Source organism: Perognathus longimembris, chromosome 11 (genome assembly GCF_023159225.1).
Source record: "Perognathus longimembris pacificus isolate PPM17 chromosome 11, ASM2315922v1, whole genome shotgun sequence".
Classification (NCBI taxonomy): Eukaryota; Metazoa; Chordata; class Mammalia; order Rodentia; family Heteromyidae; genus Perognathus; species Perognathus longimembris.
In genome coordinates this window covers 3,596,269-3,615,090 of record NC_063171.1, presented here as the reverse complement: position 1 = coordinate 3,615,090, position 18,822 = coordinate 3,596,269, and the positions used below count along the sequence as shown (strand labels likewise).

The 18,822-nt window shown below is 42.2% G+C and overlaps 1 protein-coding gene across 1 annotated transcript; it reads right to left on the bottom strand.

Annotated features, from left to right (window-relative positions):
- Positions 1–12,839: 12,839 nt before the first annotated feature.
- On the bottom strand, positions 12,840–15,123 carry LOC125359781 (olfactory receptor 56-like). The gene is given in 3 exon segments (XM_048357665.1): positions 12,840–13,806; positions 14,390–14,481; positions 15,028–15,123. Coding segments are annotated over 3 exon segments (1,155 nt in total).
- Between the last annotated feature and the right edge of the window lie 3,699 nt (positions 15,124–18,822).

Genomic DNA, 18,822 nt, shown 5'->3' with positions numbered 1-18,822 from the left:
GGTATGCATTTCTTCATTTCAATGATTATGCTGCTGTTGCCTGCAAGAAACCATACAGTGAGGCTTCCATTCTCTTCCTTCTCCTTTATATTCCCTCTTTTCTCAAACAGTCTGGTCTGTGGTAGGATATAAATCAGCTACACTCTTCAGTGACTTGCCCAATACTGATATCTCTTGCACAGGCAATGGGCTAGAATGTTTTCCTCCAAACACGGAGCCTTTGAATATTTAAATTTCCCTATAATCTATATCAGTCAAATATTGGTATACCTTCTAAGCATTATTTAAAAGACTCTTTTTCCAACCAAATTAACATTTGAGGATCAAGCATATGCTTTTAGAGACATTTTATGTTAATGAATATCAGAAATTGAAATGCTTTGTTTGAGCATCTTGTATACTATTGATACTCAAGGAGATTGTGTATCTGTAATTCAGTTATGTACATGTAATAAAAAGACATAAATATACTCCCCTCTTATTCTTGATCTTGGTTGTCCATTAAGAAATAGCAACAGCCACGGGAAGCTACCATTTGATTATGATTTTTTTTTCAAAGTCCCTTCAGGTACATTCTTTTACACAGCAGATAGTCTTTGCTCTTAATGATTTAATCTTACCACCTCTGGATACCATCTTTCATTGCTATTCTAGAGCAAAACAAAATCACTGTTTCATAAATGATAGCAGGAAAAAAATGTAAAACTTCAAGCGATTAATCAACATATCTAGACCCTGTAGTCACCTTCCTGATGATAAACTTTAGGAAGACCAAGCTCCCCAAAGTCACCACAACAAGCTGATATGGCAAAGAAGACTCTGGAAGCAGCCCAGTCCTCACAGGACAGCCCACCCAGCCCCATGTATCAGTTCATGCTAAGTCATCCTATCATTCCTAAGTTACTTCTAATTTGAACCTTTAATTTAGAATCTTACATCTACTTTTCTCAAAGCACAGTAAATTATTTTTTATGATCTTTTTGAAGCCTATTCATGGCCTCTCCCCAAAGATTTTACTTTGAAAATTAAAAACCCAGGGAAAAAAGACCTTCCTTCTTACAGACAAATTGCTTTGCATTTAAAATATTAGTGAACATTTTCAGAGGCCAATGTCTTAGTATGCTGAATCAACATCTTTGAAGCTAGCACACAATCTGCCAATTAATGCATGTATAAATTCATAAATGAATGAATGCACAGAAGAAAGAAACGGGGCATATTTTCAACGTCAGTACACTGCTATGTCATCATGTCTAAGAGATTTGGACAAAAGCAAGGTTCTCCTTAACCTTACAACACATGGCCTCTACATTTTCAAGAGAGTGCTACTAATTTTGTGTACAGAAAAAAAAATCAAATTTTAGAGAAGTACCTGTGTTTACGATGCCAAAGAACTCAACACACTTTATTTTATCTGCTGCACACCATCTGAGTTTTGAATTACATTCTCTTCCCTTCACAGCAAAACATGTTGGGCACTTGAAACCACTGGAGCTGAATTCATCAACAACTTTTTCCTCCAGGTCACTCAATTTAATTTCCCAAGAGACTGTTAAAAAACAAAGAAGGTTAAAAAAAACACCTAAATAAACAATTTGAACATTAAAAATATTTCTTTATACTAACAACTCCAGTAAGAAAACATAATGAAAAATAAAATATCCCTCAAACTATTGTACACTGTAAAAAAACAAACAAAACAAAAACATACAAAAAACCTCCAGAAAACTGGCTGCTCTCTGCCACTGTCAAGATGTGTCTCTAGAAACAGACCCATTTCATTCACCCTCTCCCCATCTTTGCAGCCCTCATAGAACATTTTTTTCTGGCAGTCTTGGAATTTCAACTCAAGGTTTTATATTGCTAGGCAGGTGCTTGCCATGCACTTTTTTATTTAGATATAGTTTGGCTTGCATTTCCACCCCCTTGGGGCAATCCAACTTCAGACTCCTAAGCAGCTGGAATTGCAGGCATAAGAAACTGCAACCAGCCTCATGTACCAATTTCTAACTCCTTCAAGTCAGCACTGGAATTAGCAGAGAAATCCCTGCCCTTATAAAGCTTACTTTCTGATGAACGAAACAGCTAAAATAACAAAGAAAAAGACATGGTAGGTGAAATGATAATAAATACTACAGAGGGAAGCTGTAGTATAGAAAGGGCAAGGAAGAGGTACAGTTCCCAGGGTCAGAGAAGTCCTCACTGAGAAGGTGACTCTGTTACCTTCTAGAGAGCTCTACTTCCATAGACTTGTACAGAATAATTTAGTCTTACAATGAATAAAAGCCTTGTACAAGTTGGAGCCTTCACCAACATGAAGGATCCTGATTTTGCCTGCATTCTTTGTCTTTGAGTCCCCATAACAATGTCTTAGTGAACTTAAGGCAGCTGGCTCCATGTTTCCAGCCATTTTCCCCTGTCATGAGCTAAAATGGGGCTGGGTGGCTCCAATGAAAGAGGTCTGGGCAGAACAGAGTGAGAGGAACTACTGAGAAAACCTGTGAAAAGATAAGGGCAAAGAAAAGGAGTGAGTAAAAGCTATAGTACTTCACAGCAGAATGCTTCTTAGGCTACAAAAAGGCTGTATCTTATCTGAGTACATTGGAAACCATGTATACAGGTATTAGAACTAGGAAACTGTAAGGGAACACCAAAATCGAGAGACACAGGGTAAAAAAGACAAACGATTACAAAAGCAATACTTGCAAAACTGTTTAGTGTAAATCTACTGAACAACTCATGGGGGGAAAGGGAAAGGGGGAGGAGGAGGGAGGAATGAGGGAGGAGGTAACAAACAGTACAAGAAATGTATCCAATGCCTAAAGTATGAAACTGTAACCGCTCTGTATATCAGTTTGACAATTAAAAAAAAAGGAAAAAAAGAAAAAAAAGGCAGCTGTGATTGACTATCTTCCTCCTACACCAGCAGCATTTCTGACTCTCCTTGCCTCTATTACCATCACAAAATGAGTGCCTGAAATGCCCTGGGACACACTCATGGGACACACTGACTTGGAGCTGCACAACATTCCCTCTTCTCACCTTGCCCAACTACCAAGAACTCTGTGAGTTCTCTTTCTTTTCTCCTTCCTTCCTTCCTCTTTTCCTTTTGTCCTCTTCTCTTCCTCTATTTCCCTCTTTATCTCCTTCCCTCCCTCCCTCCCTCTCTCTCTCCATTTTGTGTACCTATGCCGGAGCTTGAAGTCAGGATCTGGGCACTGTCTGAGCTTTTATGTTCAAGGTTAGCGCTGTACCACGTTGAGACACAATTCTACTTCTGACTTTTTGGAGATAAGTGTCTCACAGATTTTTCTGCCTTGGCTGGCTTTGAACTCCAATCCTCAGATCTCAGCCTCTTGAGTAGTTAAGAGTTATAGGTGTGAGACACTGACACTTAGATCCTGCAATTTCTTGTTCAAATCCATTTAGGGATCTCAATAGTGCAGGGAATGGGGAGCTTGGACACCAGGACTGATGAACACACATGATCATGATGGCCTTCATAGAAAACTAGGGAAAAGACCATATGCTGGAGAGTAGGATAAAAACCCTCAACACTGCCATATCTTGGCATGGAACACTTAATTGAAACTATGAAAATTCCATGACTGAGGTTCATTCATTAAGAGGCACAACATAAGTGATGGGCATGAGCAGTCAAAGCCCTTAGCCACTGAATTAGAGGACCACCTTTGGGAAATGGGGCTGAGTTGAGGGCCTGACAACAATGATTATGAAGTATTAACTGAAAGACCCCAGTCAGTTGAATCCAGACACAACCAGGGTGGGTAGATGCTATCCACATAGAACCCCAATAGCCCTTAAGGAAATCAGGGAAGTAGAACTATTTGAACACAAGTTAATGATTTATTATAATGGTGAACATTTTATTTATTCTTTCATTCCTTCAACACAAGTAATCTCTAGAGAAAAACAACAACAGAAAACTACTCTGTTGTTGTTGCTGCTTTGTCCTGGTACTGGGACTTGAAGTCTTGGGGCCATGTTTTCTTGCTCACCTTTTCCTTTTTCTTTTTTCTCTTTTTTTTTTCTTAGGCGTAGCCCAGGCTGGTATCAAACTTTTGATCCTCCTGTGGATTACTTGCATGTGCTACCATGGCAAGCAAATCGTCAAAATTCCAGAATGTCATTTTTGTTATTGTTCTAGTACTGGGGTTTGAACTCAGGGCCTGGGTTGCTGTCCCTTAGCTTTCTCTCTCAAAACTGGTGCTCTACCACTTGAGCCACACCTCCAGTTCAGAAAGCTACTCTTTAATGAGATGTTAGACTTGACAAAGCCAGGTTTATGTCAGATCTTTATTAGCTCACTAATGCCTCACAATTTCCCCAGGAAGAAATCAAGGTTTAAGTTGTCTAAAAAGGACACAGACATTGGGCTCAACTGCTTACCTGCACTCAGTATGTGGCTAAAGTGGACTCGACACTTAGGACTCAGTCTCCAGGACTGGTGAATAGACCAAAGTATTTTGAGGGCACAAAACATGTCTACTTGTTCACTACAAGTGTCATGAAGAGACCAGTGCCCAGAAAGGGACGGTGACACTGAAGGCAGTATTGAAGAAGAAATGCATGGAGAATATAGAGAAAATGAGCTGGGACTACCTGTCAAAACATGAGGATCATGACAGAAATGTGGGATTCTAGGCCAGAATGAGGGAGTGGAGCAAGCAGAAGAACATTCAGAAATTCAGAGGTGGCTTGAGACACGGGCATGCAAGATAAAGTGGGTAGGAAGGCAAGTGGGGACATGGCTGGATCCGAGGTGACTCTACCCTGTTCACTCACCTGTGAAGAAGGGCACGAGTGCAAGGCTGCAAGCCAAGAGGAGGCTGCGGGGAGCTGCGGAAGGCATGGCTGAAGCTGTGATGTCCCTTTTCTCGGTCGAAGAGAGGATAGTAGGCCGGATCGACCAGAATAAACACGTCTAGGCTCCCCAGAGGGCCGTCCCGCGAGCTAACGGTCTAGCTGGGCTAGCAGTCTCCAGCGGCGGGGATCACGCAGACGCTGGGGCCTCGAGGCACCGATGCTCAGTGTAGGCTTGTGGGGCTTAGGGGGGGTCTGCCCATCCAGTCCAGGACAAGAAACCTGATGAGGGTGTGGGGGTGAGCAGCCAGGCAGGGGAGTCCGCTTCTTGGGATGAACGGTAGAGGTGCAGCAGCCAGGAGGGCCAGGACGTGGGTGAGAACCCGTTGCTGGGATCCCAGATGCTGTACTTGGGAAGGAAGGCCGGGCTGGCACTGCACCAGGGTAAGGGCTTGGGGCGGGCCCTCCAGAGGTCTCCACCTCAAGCTCTTCCGGCCTGCCTGGAGCCTTGGCCAATCAGATCTCAGTGCCACAGAGTGCCAGTGACCGGCTACTTCCGCCATTCTGGTAACGGCAGGAGTAAAGGCGGAAGTTGGTTAAGAGAGGGAAGCCCGCTGAGAAGGGCCGTAAATGCCACCCTGTACTGCCCTTCGTGGGTCGTAAACATCTGTGTAAGATTTTTGAAACAAGAAGGTGATGGTGGGAGAGTCTGGTTGAGATTGTCCTCTGGTTCAGTCTAACGATGACAGTGATGTTGGAGTCATCGTTTGAACACTGCGAGATTGTTAGGTTTTGGGGTCAGAGGTCTGGTGTTAACCTTATGAGGAATAAATAAAGCATAAAGTGCTATAAAGTGTTTTTTAAATTAAACTACACATAACATGAAACCCACTATTCCACTGTGCATACTCCATTTGTAACAGAAGTTCCTCTTCCATTGGTTTGTTCTATGAAACAGGTCAACACAGAAGGACTCTACTGGACAAGAGGGAAAACTAAAGACAAGGGCACTGATGACATAGAATCTCTGAACACTGACTTAGAAGGAAAATTTTCCTTTGGGTTTGGTTTTCTGCAGGGAATCATTTCCAACAATTGAAGCAGAAAGGCTGTTCTTCATCTGACTGTGTTCCACTGGCCTTCACTGCAACACTGGGGAATCAGCGGACTTTTGGGTACACCCAGCAGTGCTGCCAAGGGGAGAAATGTAACCAGAAAGACTTTCCGTGTGAGTGCCAACTTCTCTGTGCTCTTCCTTCATTAGTCCTCCTGTGTCTATCCCATAGCTTTCTCTCTCTCACTTGTAAGTGCCTTTCTGTAGTCCAAATGAAATCCTAAAACACCAATATCCCACTTCTGCTTTCTCTGTCCTCCACCAATCGTTAATCACTTTCTAACACTATGGATTTGCCTATTCTGGGCATTCAATACAAATGGAATCCTGCAATAATGAATGTGGACTTTTCCGGCTGACTTCTTTTACTTCACCTAATGTTTTAAAGATTCACTCATGAAAGTCACTTTAGCATATCAACACTTTATTCTTTTTATACCCAAGTAATATTCTGTTCTATAAAAAGCATATTTTATAACCCATTCATCAGTTGACAGATGCTTTGGATTGTCTCCATTTGGAACCATTGAAAATGATATTGCTGTGACTAATGTTTTTGAACATCTGTTTTCAGTTCTTTGGGATATGTACACTGGAAATGAGTTGGTTGGTTAACTTCAGTCCACAGAACTGAAGTTCGTTTTTGTAATGGGGACCACAGTGTAACGGGGTCTGAGGGTGGGGGAATCTGCCATCCCTCCAAGAGTCCACCACTCAGAGACAGTCTCAAGTAAAAAGATGGATTTATTGGGGAAGTAAAAAGTATACTGACTGGCCAGGGTCATGGCCCAGACTCGGGAGCTGGAACTGCAACCGTAAAAAACAGGCTGGCTCAGCCTGCAGGCTGCAGCCCAGACTCGGGAGCTAGGACCGCGTGTGCTGGGCCACACTCAGGGTTGGGTTATAAAGGCAAACACCACATGGTCAAGCCTGCCACACGCAGGTGGCCAATGAGGTTACAACACTTACAGAGCATGCAAGGTCACACGCAGGTGGCCAATGGAGTTACAGTCTGTCTTAGTATCTGTTTGAACCAACCTATCATTCTAGTTAGAATTGGTGCATGGATTTGGGGCTCACATGATGCAGGTGGATACGTCTACTCATAGGAGGGCACAGGTTTAACCTTGAACGTTCCTTGAAACTTCCATGCTTCAGGTGGTCAAGCAGTTTACACAATCTTATCACAGTGAAGGGGAACTTCCCTGGATTGGGTGGGGGAGATCTTAGTGAAGATACAGTTGGCTTCTGCTCTAATCTGACCTGGAGTCAATCTGATGCCCCTCCACAGTTAATGATGGCACTGGCCATATCTGACCTCCCTATTACAGTTTTAAGTTATACATTTCTAGAAACAGTGTTGTTGTAGAGTTGATAATTCAGTTCCAAACGAATCGTAAAAGAAAAAGACATAATAATAAAGAACTGCCAGTGGGTTCCAGTGGCTCATGCCTGTAATCCCAGCTACTCAGGAGGCTGAGATCTGAGGATCCGGGTCAGAGCCACCTGGGGCAGGAAAGTCTGTGAGACTCTTATTTCCATTTAACCACCATAAAAGCAGAAGTGGATCTGTGGCTCAAATGGTAGAGCACAAATATTGTCTCGTAATCCAGTTTAAATCTTTCAATTTCCTTGATTTCAGGTTCTATTCAAAATGCTAGTTGTCTCCACTGCCAATTTTATAAAGTAGAAATGTGTTATATGTTTTCTTTTCTTCTTTTATCTTTTTGTTGGTCCTAGGGTTTGAACTCTAAGCTGGTGTTTCAGTACTTCTGCTATCCCCAGTGAAGTACTCACTGGTCCTGGTCTAGTTGTGTCCTGCGATGCTGGGGGAGCTCTCTGGGTAAGGGTGTAGTGGAGCCTGGCCTTGGCTCTCAGTCTGCACTGTCCAGCTCCTGCGTTGTTGTCTGCCTCCTGCCCAGCTCCTGCATGGCTGTCTGGCTCCTGTCCGGCTCCTGCTGTCCGGTATCACGTATCCTCATGGTTGGTGGGAGTTTTCTGCTCTGGTTTCTGTGGTCCCAGGAGTCCTGCAGTGTGCTGGGGCTGCTTGTGCAGCTTGGCCCTGCTCTGGCAGGGATGGGGGAGGGGACCCCACAAATTTTCCGACTTTGTAAAGTTTATGGACTTTTTTCCTTGTTCCTTTTCAGTTCTTGTGGATCTCTGCTTATTCCAATTCTTTTTTTTTTTTTTTTTTGCCAGTCCTGGGGCTTGGACTCAGGGCCTGAGCACTGTCCCTGTCTTCTTTTTGCTCAAGGCTAGCACTCTGCCACTTGAGCCACAGCGCCACTTCTGGCCATTTTCTGTATATGTGGTGCTGGGGAATCGAACCCAGGGCCTCATGTATATGAGGCAGGCACTCTTGCCACTAGGCCATATCCCCAGTCCCTGCTTATTCCAATTCTTGATCTGGCCCGTCTCTTGGAGGAGTGGTGGGTGTTGGGGTTCTCACCTCACTGTTTGGAGTGAGTTGGGGTGCTTCCCTATTGTTTTGGCGCCATCAGTAACTATAATCCCTTTGTACATCAAACAAGAATGCAAAAGGACAGTTTATCGACTATTATTTGAGAAAAGATTTGTGAATGATTTGTCCAATAATGGATGAAGATCCATTCATTAATAGACAGTATGTTCACATGGCATCAGCAACAATCTTCACTACAGCCAGTAGGTAGAAACAGCCTAGGTGCCTGTTGATGGAGGAGTCAATCCTTCCGTGGTCCACGAAGTGTGGGCCCATCCGGACAGTAGTGTTACTCGCTGCTAAGGAGGGAAATTGATGGAGCACACGGTGGGTGCGCAGAGGTGGGCTCCGTGGTGTGACCCAAGGAACAAGTAAACAAAATGAATACCAGAAGCTGAAACATGTCTTGTCTCAGAGGGGGAGGCAGCTGAAAGGACAGAGTTCTCATCGACTTTTTTAGAGATGTATTCCCTTGGCTTCAATCACTGATCCTCTGATTTTAGCCTCCCGAGAAGCTAAAATTATGAAGTGTGAGAAACTAGTGATTACCTATGATGTGTACTTTCTTGAGTGTCATGTCTTGTTGGGGCTGGCGTATTGTTTTTCCCATGTAGGAACTGGATTGTCACAGCTACTATTCTTCATTTAGCCCCATGTCACACTTGAAGTATACTTTCCTGGTGTGCTTGATTTACTTCCCAGCAAGATTTTCCTAGTATTTCATCTGTGTGGGGCAACAAAGTGATTTTTTCTATGCCATAATAGGAGGCCTGCTTTCTACCTGTTATTTCTGTGGTCTAAAAGACTATTATCTCAGATGTGATTCATTGCAAATAACCTAAGTAATTGATTTATCCCATGGTTTCAGTGTCTCAGGCTTCACTATTTTTATGAGTTGCATTCTGATTTTCTGGTGTCTAACTCATGTTGGAAGATAGTTGCTTAAGGTCCAGTCAACATAACTGTGCATTCGACATTAAATAAGTAGAGGCAAGGTTGGAGTGTGGTGGAGAGGTTCACAACCCACCTGGATGTCTGTGTTTATGTGGATGGTCCACTGCCAGAGTTTTTACCTTGGCTAGCAAAAGGAGAAATAGTATTTTCTTAGTTGAAACTATACAGTATATAGAAGAAAGAAAGACAGAATAGTAGGGACAACTTGATCCCTTTTACCATAATGTACAACAGGTATTATATGTCAAGGCTTACTCTCTGAAGAGGAAAAGTACAGGTACTAGGAATTCGAAGACAAAACCATTTCTAAAACAATTTGAGATTTGAGCAATAATTTTCCAACTCTTTCCGCTCAACATTCCATTGGAGAAAGTTTCAAATATTCAGAAAAGATACAGAACTTAGGCAACAAACAACTATGCACCATAACTCACAATTAACTCAGTCTAGCGTATCTGATACTAGACCACCCCTTCCTATCTACCCATCCATTATTGTATTGTTCCTGTACACATCAATCTTCTGTACATCTGACCACTTGCACATGCACATCATCCTTACCTAGCATTCTATGTAGAATGTGTAGAAGTGACGCATCCTAGTTCATGAGTGAAGGAGAGAGCCCAGCAGAGAAGTCTCACTGAGGGGTGATTAGCTGTCATCCCTGCTTAAAAATGGAAGCCCCCACATTGACACAATGAGACTAAAGGAGGAAACTCCTAGGGGAGGAACCCAAAGGCACAATGCCTCTATGCCTCTGATAATATAAAATGATATTTATTAAAATGAATTCCAGAAAATGGAAACAAGGATTTATTCCTCCCCCGCCCTTCCTTCTTCTTCCTCCTCCTCCACTTTCTCCTCCTCCTGTTCTTCTTCCTCCTCCTCTTCTTCCTTTTTCTTTTTCATCTCCTTCTTTTGTTTTTGTTTTGTATGTTCATTTATCTGTTGGAGAAAAGTAAAGGGACACAAAAATGGAGGGACAAAGGGTGGACAAATGCAACAGTGGTACTCAGTAGATACTATGTTGAAAATGAACTATACAACTTGTGGGCAGGGGCAGGAGGGGAACACTGGGAGAGAGGGAGGGAAGAAGTGACACTGTTCAAAAGAAATGTACTCATAACCTGGTTTATGTAATTTTAACCCCTCTGTATATGACCTTTACAATAACAATAAAAAATATTAAAAAATAAAGAGCTACCTTTGGGCTAAACTTTGGAAAGTAGTTGTGGTGCACGTAAAACTGGTGGGATGAGAAAGGGGGCAAGGAGAGACCCATTTGGAACACTTTGCATTATGGGGTAAAGACTTACTCTAGTAGGACATTCCTGTACCACCACATATTGTACCTTTGGGCCATTGCATTAACTGTGACCCAAGGAGTGGGCTTTATAAAATGAAAAGGAGTCAAATGATTAGGACATGGTAAGGAGTTAGGTGAGGGTAGTGCTAGAGATCCAGTAACCCTGTAGAACATTCACTGGAATTCAACTCTGGAAGAAGCTCAAGCTTGAAGGTGAGTTTATGATTTTGCTTCCTGATGTGATGAATTTGATGTTTCTTTGGAACATCTGGTTGCAGTGTTGAAAAGTTGTGATGAGGAGACTGGAGGAGCTATCTGGCTGGCCTGTGATTGTGTGCATGACTTTGGTGTCAGGTGGTAACTGAAGGTACCTAGCCTTGAGTGGGAATAACTAGATGGTGTGTGAGTTGAGGACAGAAAGATTTTTGCAAACCTCCATCACTTCAGGGGAGGTACAGGTCAGAAATAGGAGGAAAAGAATGAACACGGTTTTTTTCACCAAGCAAAGAAAGGTTTTCAAGAAAGGAAGCAGGGGCTGGGAATGTGGCCTACTGGCAAGAGTGCCTTGTATACGTGAAGTCCTAGGTTCTATTCCTCAGCACCACATATATAGAAAAGGCCAGAAGTGGAGCTGTGGCTCAAGTTGGTAGAGTGCTAGCCTTGAACAAAAAGAAGCTAGGGACAGTGCTCAGGCCCTGAGTTCAAGCCCCAGGACTGGCAAAAAAAAAAAAAAGGAAGCAGGACCTGGATGCTGGTGGCTTATACCTGTAATCCTACTCAAATGACTGGAGTTTGAATCCAGCACAGCAGAAAATTCTGTAAGACTTCATTCCTCAAATAACCAGCAGAAAACTGGACTGCAGGCATGGTGCAAGTGGTAGATGACCAGCTAAGAAAAAAGCCAAGGAAGCAAGCAGCTCTGTATTCAAACTGGTACCACCTCTGCTGCTACAACCAACACAAAAGGATTCTTGGGAGAAGAACACAAAGGGGCAATGCCCATATGCATTTAAAATAATAAAATAATATTTATGGAAATGAACTCCAGAAAATGGAAACAAAAAAATGCTGCTTTTTCCTTTTTGTCTTATGTGTTCATTTATCTGTATAAGGGTATAAGGGTATAGGACACAGAAATGGAGAGGCAAAGGGTAAACAAATGCAGCAGTGGTACTTGCTAGACACTATGTTTAAAGAAGCATTCAACTTGTGTACTGGGCATAGGAGGGAAAAAGAGAGCAAGGGAAGGAGTGACATTATAAAAAAAAGTTCTCTTTTCCTGACTTATGTAATTGTAGCCACTCTGTATATCACCTTTATAATAACAATAAGAAAGAGAAGCTAAAGATAGGACCACACCGTGGGAATTAGGTAAGATAATGTTCTTTGAATTTATCTGTTATCTGCTAGTATTTATTGATTGGCTGCATGTTCCAAGCACTCTTCTAGAAGCTGAGGATGCAACATTATTAAAGCAGAGCTTCAGTGGGAGGTAAAACAGGAGGAAGCCATTTGAGGCAAACTTAATGACATCCAGTCTCCAAACTAGAAAATAAAAGGAAAAAGGTATCATAAACATAAAGGTGGGATTAGAGACAAGAATTCTGATTTAGAAAGGGTAAATGGAGTAGATGTATCTCATATGTCAGATGAGCTATTCCTGAATGAAGTAAAGGAGGAAGCCATGCAAAATTGGGAGGAAAGTCTCCATCCATAGAGGAAAGCTCCCAAGCAGGAGGGACTCCAAGGAAGGATTCTGGTGTAGAACTGTGCGTAGTTAACAGAAGAACAGAGTAGTGTGGCTGGAGTAGAGAAAAGAAAAAGAATCCTTTTGGAGTTTATTGGGGGGAGTAAAGCTTTCTGGCATTCAGTGATCCAAAGATGATGGGTATTGCTTCATTCTATGAAGAAAGGCTAATAAAGCAGCCTGGAGTTCGATGGCATGATGAGGAGTTGTGGAATCTATTTAGACAACTCTGAAGACAAAGACCAGTCATTGAAGGGTAAAGAGAGAATTTTTGCATGTAGATTTGGACTTCTTGTCTCACAAGGGGATTCCAGAATGGGGTCATGGAATCATAGAATAGTTGGCCTTCTAAATATCTCTCCACCCTCTTTCTCAGTTCACATGGCTGACCTAAATGCTCAGGTGTCTGTCTAGTCATCCTCTTTCTCAAATCTTAGGCCTTCCTACTAATGCCACACTTTCCTATTGCCTTCTTCATGGCCCCTGTTACTTCCTTGTTTCTGAGGCTGTAGATGACAGGGTTAAGCATAGGTATGAGCACTGTATAGAAGACAGACACTACATCATCCTGGCCAGGAGAGTGATATGATGCAGGTAGCATATAAGTATAGACTAGGGTTCCATAGAAGAGGTTGGCCATGGTCAGGTGGGAGGAACATGTGGCCAGGGCCTTCCGACGCCCCTCCACAGAATGCATCCGGATCACAGCCACCAGGATGAGGGCATAGGAAGTTGTGATGAAGGTAATGGGCACCAGGAGGACTACCATGCCTGTCACAAAGAGCACCTGCTCATAGGTATTCGTGTCTGCACAGGCTAGCACTAGAAGGGAGGGCACTTCGCAGAAGAAATGGGAGATCTTTCGTGAACCACAGTAGGGGAACTGAAGGGTCAATGATGTCTGAATGGAGGCATTAAAGGACCCTCCAAGCCAGGAGCCTATGACCATAAGTAGGCAGACCCTGTGACTCATGAGCACTGGGTATCAAAGCAGGTTGCAGATGGTGATGTAGCGATCATAGGCCATTAGGGCCAGTAGGAGGCATTCAGCAGCTCCTAGGAATGTGAAGAAAAACATCTGTACCCCACATCCCCCAAAGGAGATGCTCGTCCAGCCAAAGAGGAACCCCACTATCATCTTGGGAACAGCGACTGAAGTAAAGAAGATGTTCAGAAAGAACAGCTGGCTGAGAAGGAAGTACATAGGTGTGTGAAGCCGGGCATCAGTCCAAATCAGGAGGATAATGGCGGTGTTGCCGGCCATGGCAAGTATGTAGACCAAAACCACCATGCTAAAGAGGAACAGGTGCATCTGGCTGTGTTTGAAAAGACTAGTGGGGATGAAGCCATTGGTGGAGGAATGATTCCAGGGTTCTCTGCCTGCCTCCTGCTGGAGCTCACTGTGGAAGGAAAGTCAACCAGCTCAAAAACATGCACTCAGATAGATAGAGAAAGGGGAAAGGATGGAGGTCACAGGAAAAATGGGGAAGCTGCATGGCCAGCAAAAGGTCTTTAGAGTGTTTGGGGGAATGTCTTTGTGTGGTCAACATTATTTCACACTGAAGAATTACTACAAAAAGCATGACATGTAGCCGAAGCAATGTTCAGAAGGAACCTGTGATTCTAAACGTGTGTGTTGGAAAAGACAACACTAAAAATCAATGCTCTAAATTACTATTCAATTTATGGGACAGTGTAGTATGATGCCCCATGTTTTGTGAAATATTCATAGCTAATAATATTTTCAACTAAACAAATGCATTCAAGAAAAATGAAAGTTTATTCTTCTGCATAACTCCTGGGAACTAGATGCACAAAGGTGCACATTGCAGGGTTGAAAATTCTTACTTGTGTGAGGATTTATGTGATCCATTTCTCAGAAATAGATGACAATCACATTCCTTTTGTTTCATTGGTTCTTGGAACCATGGATCTGCACTTCAGGTCAGGTGCAGAGATCGCTTAAATGTGGATTTCTGATACCTTTCCCCATTCTTGTGTTGTTGCTTCCAGATCTCTATTTCAATAGTGTCATGATAACCAAGTCTTACTATATTAAGAAGATCCCTTATAAACTTTTCATACAAATTAAGCCTTACTGAAAATACAAGTAAGTGTATATATTCTACATCAAGAATAGATAAAGCAGTTTCAAATTTCCCTTGGGAGCATCTGGAGCCACAAAGTCTTTCTCAAATTCATATATACATAAATACTTATACACACATACAGATAAATTGAAATCTCAAGGAAAATCTGTTTACTTAGGATGGAAAATAAAGATGCTTTAGGGGTGTGGTGGGGAAGCAAAGCCTGCCTTTCTGCACCCTAGTACAGAAAGAACCTTATACTTGCCAGGTAAGTGCTCTACCACTTGAGCCACATGCCCCAGCCCATAGTCTTGTTTTCTTTCTTTATCATTTAAGATATATCATTTTGGAAAATGGCCGTGTCAAATTTTTCAATCTGTTAGAGATTTTAAGTGCTGGAAAACTTGGCAGAAGAGAAGTTGAAGAACTGCTTTTACATTATAAACCCATTTTGAATTATGGGACTGCATATCCAGGGTGGGGGTTCAAATCATTTCTTGTGTTTCCCGTTGTATCCCATACATATCTCACATTGTCCCAATCCACTAGCTCCATCAGGAATCTTGCTCTTCTGTTGACTTTGTCTTCCATATCCTCCTGAGCTCCAGCCAGAAACTCAGAAACCATACAGCTACCTTGGGAAGACTGCACAGAAAGCCATGAAATCAGTTGTGAAATCTATCTTTCACACAAGTATTCCTGAAACATTCTCATATGTCTCTTAGAACCTCTTCTTTCCACATGACATCTGATTGACATTTACTGCAAATACAGTGAACGTCTGCCTATTGTCAGTGCCCCTTCTCATTTTAGAATGTCATAATTTTAGAATTGACTCGATCCTATGTTCTTATCTTCAAGACCAATTGTTAGGTCCCATGTAGCACTCATGATTTAGCTGTGTTACTGAGACTTACATGATGTACTTGCTAGGGGGACATAAACTATTTACTAGCATACCTTCAAGTCATAGATGAGCAGAAATGCTCAGTTGTGCCTGCACATTGAAATGATCTGTGGAGCTAAAATTAGATTGATATTTTTTGCTGCATTTTTCTGAATAGTAATTTAACTGATTTTAGAGATAGCTTAATTTTGGAATTAGTGAACTGATTTGCTTTTGAGGTACAGGTAAATCCAGGTACTACTGATTTCACAGAACAGCTGCAGTTCTACCCACTGCTGCTGCCACGGAGTTCCCTGGACCAAAGTGTGGGATCCAGATCAGCACACAAGCTACTTGTTCTAAGTGGAAATTGTCAGCCTCTACCTCTGGGTGGACCTTTTAAGTCTAAACAAGCCCTTCAGGTGCTACAATGTTCAGAAAAGTTCGAGAAGTCCTGCAGAAGTCCAGAGGTGGGCAACTAGGGGTGACTTTGCTTTCCAGAGGCCACTAATCAGTGCCCAAAGAATTTTTTTGTGGTTCCAATAAGGAAGTGTGGGTTTAATGGCATAAAAAAGTCCAGAGATACTGCTCAACATTGTACCTGCACAGAATGGACCCTCACAGCAAAACCTAACTGAAAAAGTACAGAGAACCAAGGCTGGGAAAGCCTGCTCCTGACATGCCTCTGACCTGCTCTTGTCTATGGTAAGTTCGGTTTGTCCTGAACGTCCATTGTCTGGAATATTTCATCCTAGGAAACAACTAAGGTGAGCAGTGCACACTGTGGCAGCTGAATAAGGCTCTTGAGCAGTTGAGAGAATGCATGGCACAAACTGTAAGAAGAAAAGGGAAGGCTGAAGTGATTCAGCTAATGGAAGGAGAAACTTTCGGTAAGGACAAGTCACATTAATTCATAGCATCTGAACAATGTCAGCCTCTGTTTGAGAGGATACACAATGGTCAGTTCTAAGCAACTGAGCAGCTGGTATAAAAAGCCTATTTTGTGTGTTTGGGATGTGAAATATAAAGAAACAACTGTCAGACACTTTGCCTTTGTAATGCATGGGTGGCATTGGGCACTGTGAAGGTAAGCTCTCCCCCTCAATAAGAAAGAAACAGCTGCCCCAGGGTTATTGCTTGGGTGTGCTACACCCATGGTCAAAACAGAACTCAGTGCTAGGGACACAATTAGAGTGACTGACCTGTGAGCCCCTTCTGTCACCAACTGAAGCAGGTGTTGAGAAGGAGAGGTAAGCACCTCTGTTTCACAGTTCACCTTCAGCTCAGCAGTCTCTAGGTATACAGGTAACTACTATTTCTCCCTGTGAGCTTTCTATATCCCAGGACTATGTTACATGTGTCTTTTACAGGCTACTAGAAAGCCAGGACACACAGAAGGCACAGTGGTGGGTTCTAATGCATTCTGACTTAAAGGCAATGCTTATTTGACAACATTCTAGCTTTTCTCCAAAATGGTTGTAAGCAGTAATAATCTATCAGACAATCGCTTAAAAAATGACAATTAGTGGAACCACTTTAACCTCATACACATAACTTGTAGATGCTGGTCATAAAAAACCTAGATAGAGACCTCTAAAGAAATTACATACACATGGAAAGGAAAAAAAAAAACAAAGATGGACAATACTTAGATTGTATCTCCTTCTCATCTCAAGTGAGTATTTAAACGGAGGTCTGCAACTGCTGACATGGGCTTACTGGAAGAGCATTGTAAAAGAGGGCTGCTTGTCTTTACAGTAGCAGACTGAGAAAATTTAGGGATCTTTCTTTCTGAGGCATTTTACATATGGAGATGGGCTAGTCCTCACTTGTGTAGATATTTGAGGCCAGTCTTGGAATAGGCGACTCTTCTAAAACTAAAAATTAATGATTTGTTTTCTGCTGGATCCCAAGTGTTTCCTAGTATTTTCTGTACAGGTAATTAAATGACTTTAGAGAGAAGACACAATCTAGATTTTGATGAATTATAAGTGCACGTGTCACAATCTGAGATAAAGCTCATGGAGGGAGAGAATGAAGGAGGGTGACATTGTCCAAAAACAAATGTACTCATTACCTTACTTATGTAACTGTAACCTCTGTTCATCACCTTTACAATAAAATTAAATTTAAAAAGCTCATGGTTTCTAGATAAGTATGGGAAGAGCTGCTCTAAGAAAATGCATACACACTTTCTCAGCTGTAGGAAAATGACTTCAGGGCCCCCAGGCCCTCAGACTATTATTCCAGGCTACTATATATATTCACAAAATACTTGGGTGTTTGAAAACAGATTAGTCAGCATAGCATCATTTGGTATCTGGGGGAAAGTGCTTGCCAACTGGTAATTAGGCATATTCAGTCCCTCTTTCCCTCCCTCTCTCCTCCTTACTATCTTCCTTCCTTTTCTCCCTCCCTTGCTCCTTCTTTTCTCCTTACCTCCTTTCTTCCTTCTTTGTATCATATTTACTAACTGGCTTCAGTTCAGAGCTTTATGTACTTTATTTTTTCCATTAAAAATGGAAAACAAACTCTCTACTTCTATTTTGTGTTATGCATGCAGCACATGAGCTCATTTAGTTATAGTAATATCATGAAGGGATAATTGATCATTATTTAAGACATAAAACAATTAACTTTCACAAGGTTACATAGTTTATTGACCAAGGTCATCTGTTCAGCAAATGGAAGATTTGGAATATGAGTACCGGTTTAGGTCACTAGAAGCTCTGTACCATCATAGTCTAGTTTGTGGTCACCAAGTACCACATAAACTTCCATTTATACTTTGAAATTCAGGTCTAGTCAGAATGCTTGGATGCCCACAATATCAATGTTTGGTGCCTTGATAAGCTGAAATTTTCAATTAATTCAACTTTAGTGAAAACTTTTCCTCTTGGCTTATTTCTCAATATCAGGTAGCCAATGTTTATAAAATAAACATACTCTTCTTTTGAGTGGTATAAGATGACAAATTATGGCCCACATCTAATATCTCATAACTAGATGATTCACCCTTAGGCCACTATGTCTCAAGGAGGCAAATATTTGCTAACATCTGATTAATGTGCACAAATCACCAGGATAAGATTGTGCTCTCATAATTTGTAATTTCAATGCTCAGACAATGTAAGCCAAGCTTGTATATAAGTTTGTCTGATTTGGGGAGGGGAAGGAGAAGCACAGAAATGCTGAGAAAAATGGTGAAGTAATTCAGCAGTGATAGTCACTAGATACTATGTTGAAAATGAGCTGTAAAACTTGTGAGGGAGGAGTGTCAGAAAGGATAAACTGGGGGCTGGGGATATAGTCTAGTGGCAAGAGTGCCTGCCTCGGATACACGAGGCCCTAGGTTCGATTCCCCAGCACCACATATACAGAAAACAGCCAGAAGTGGCGCTGTGGCTCAAGTGGCAGAGTGCTAGCCTTGAGCGGGAAGA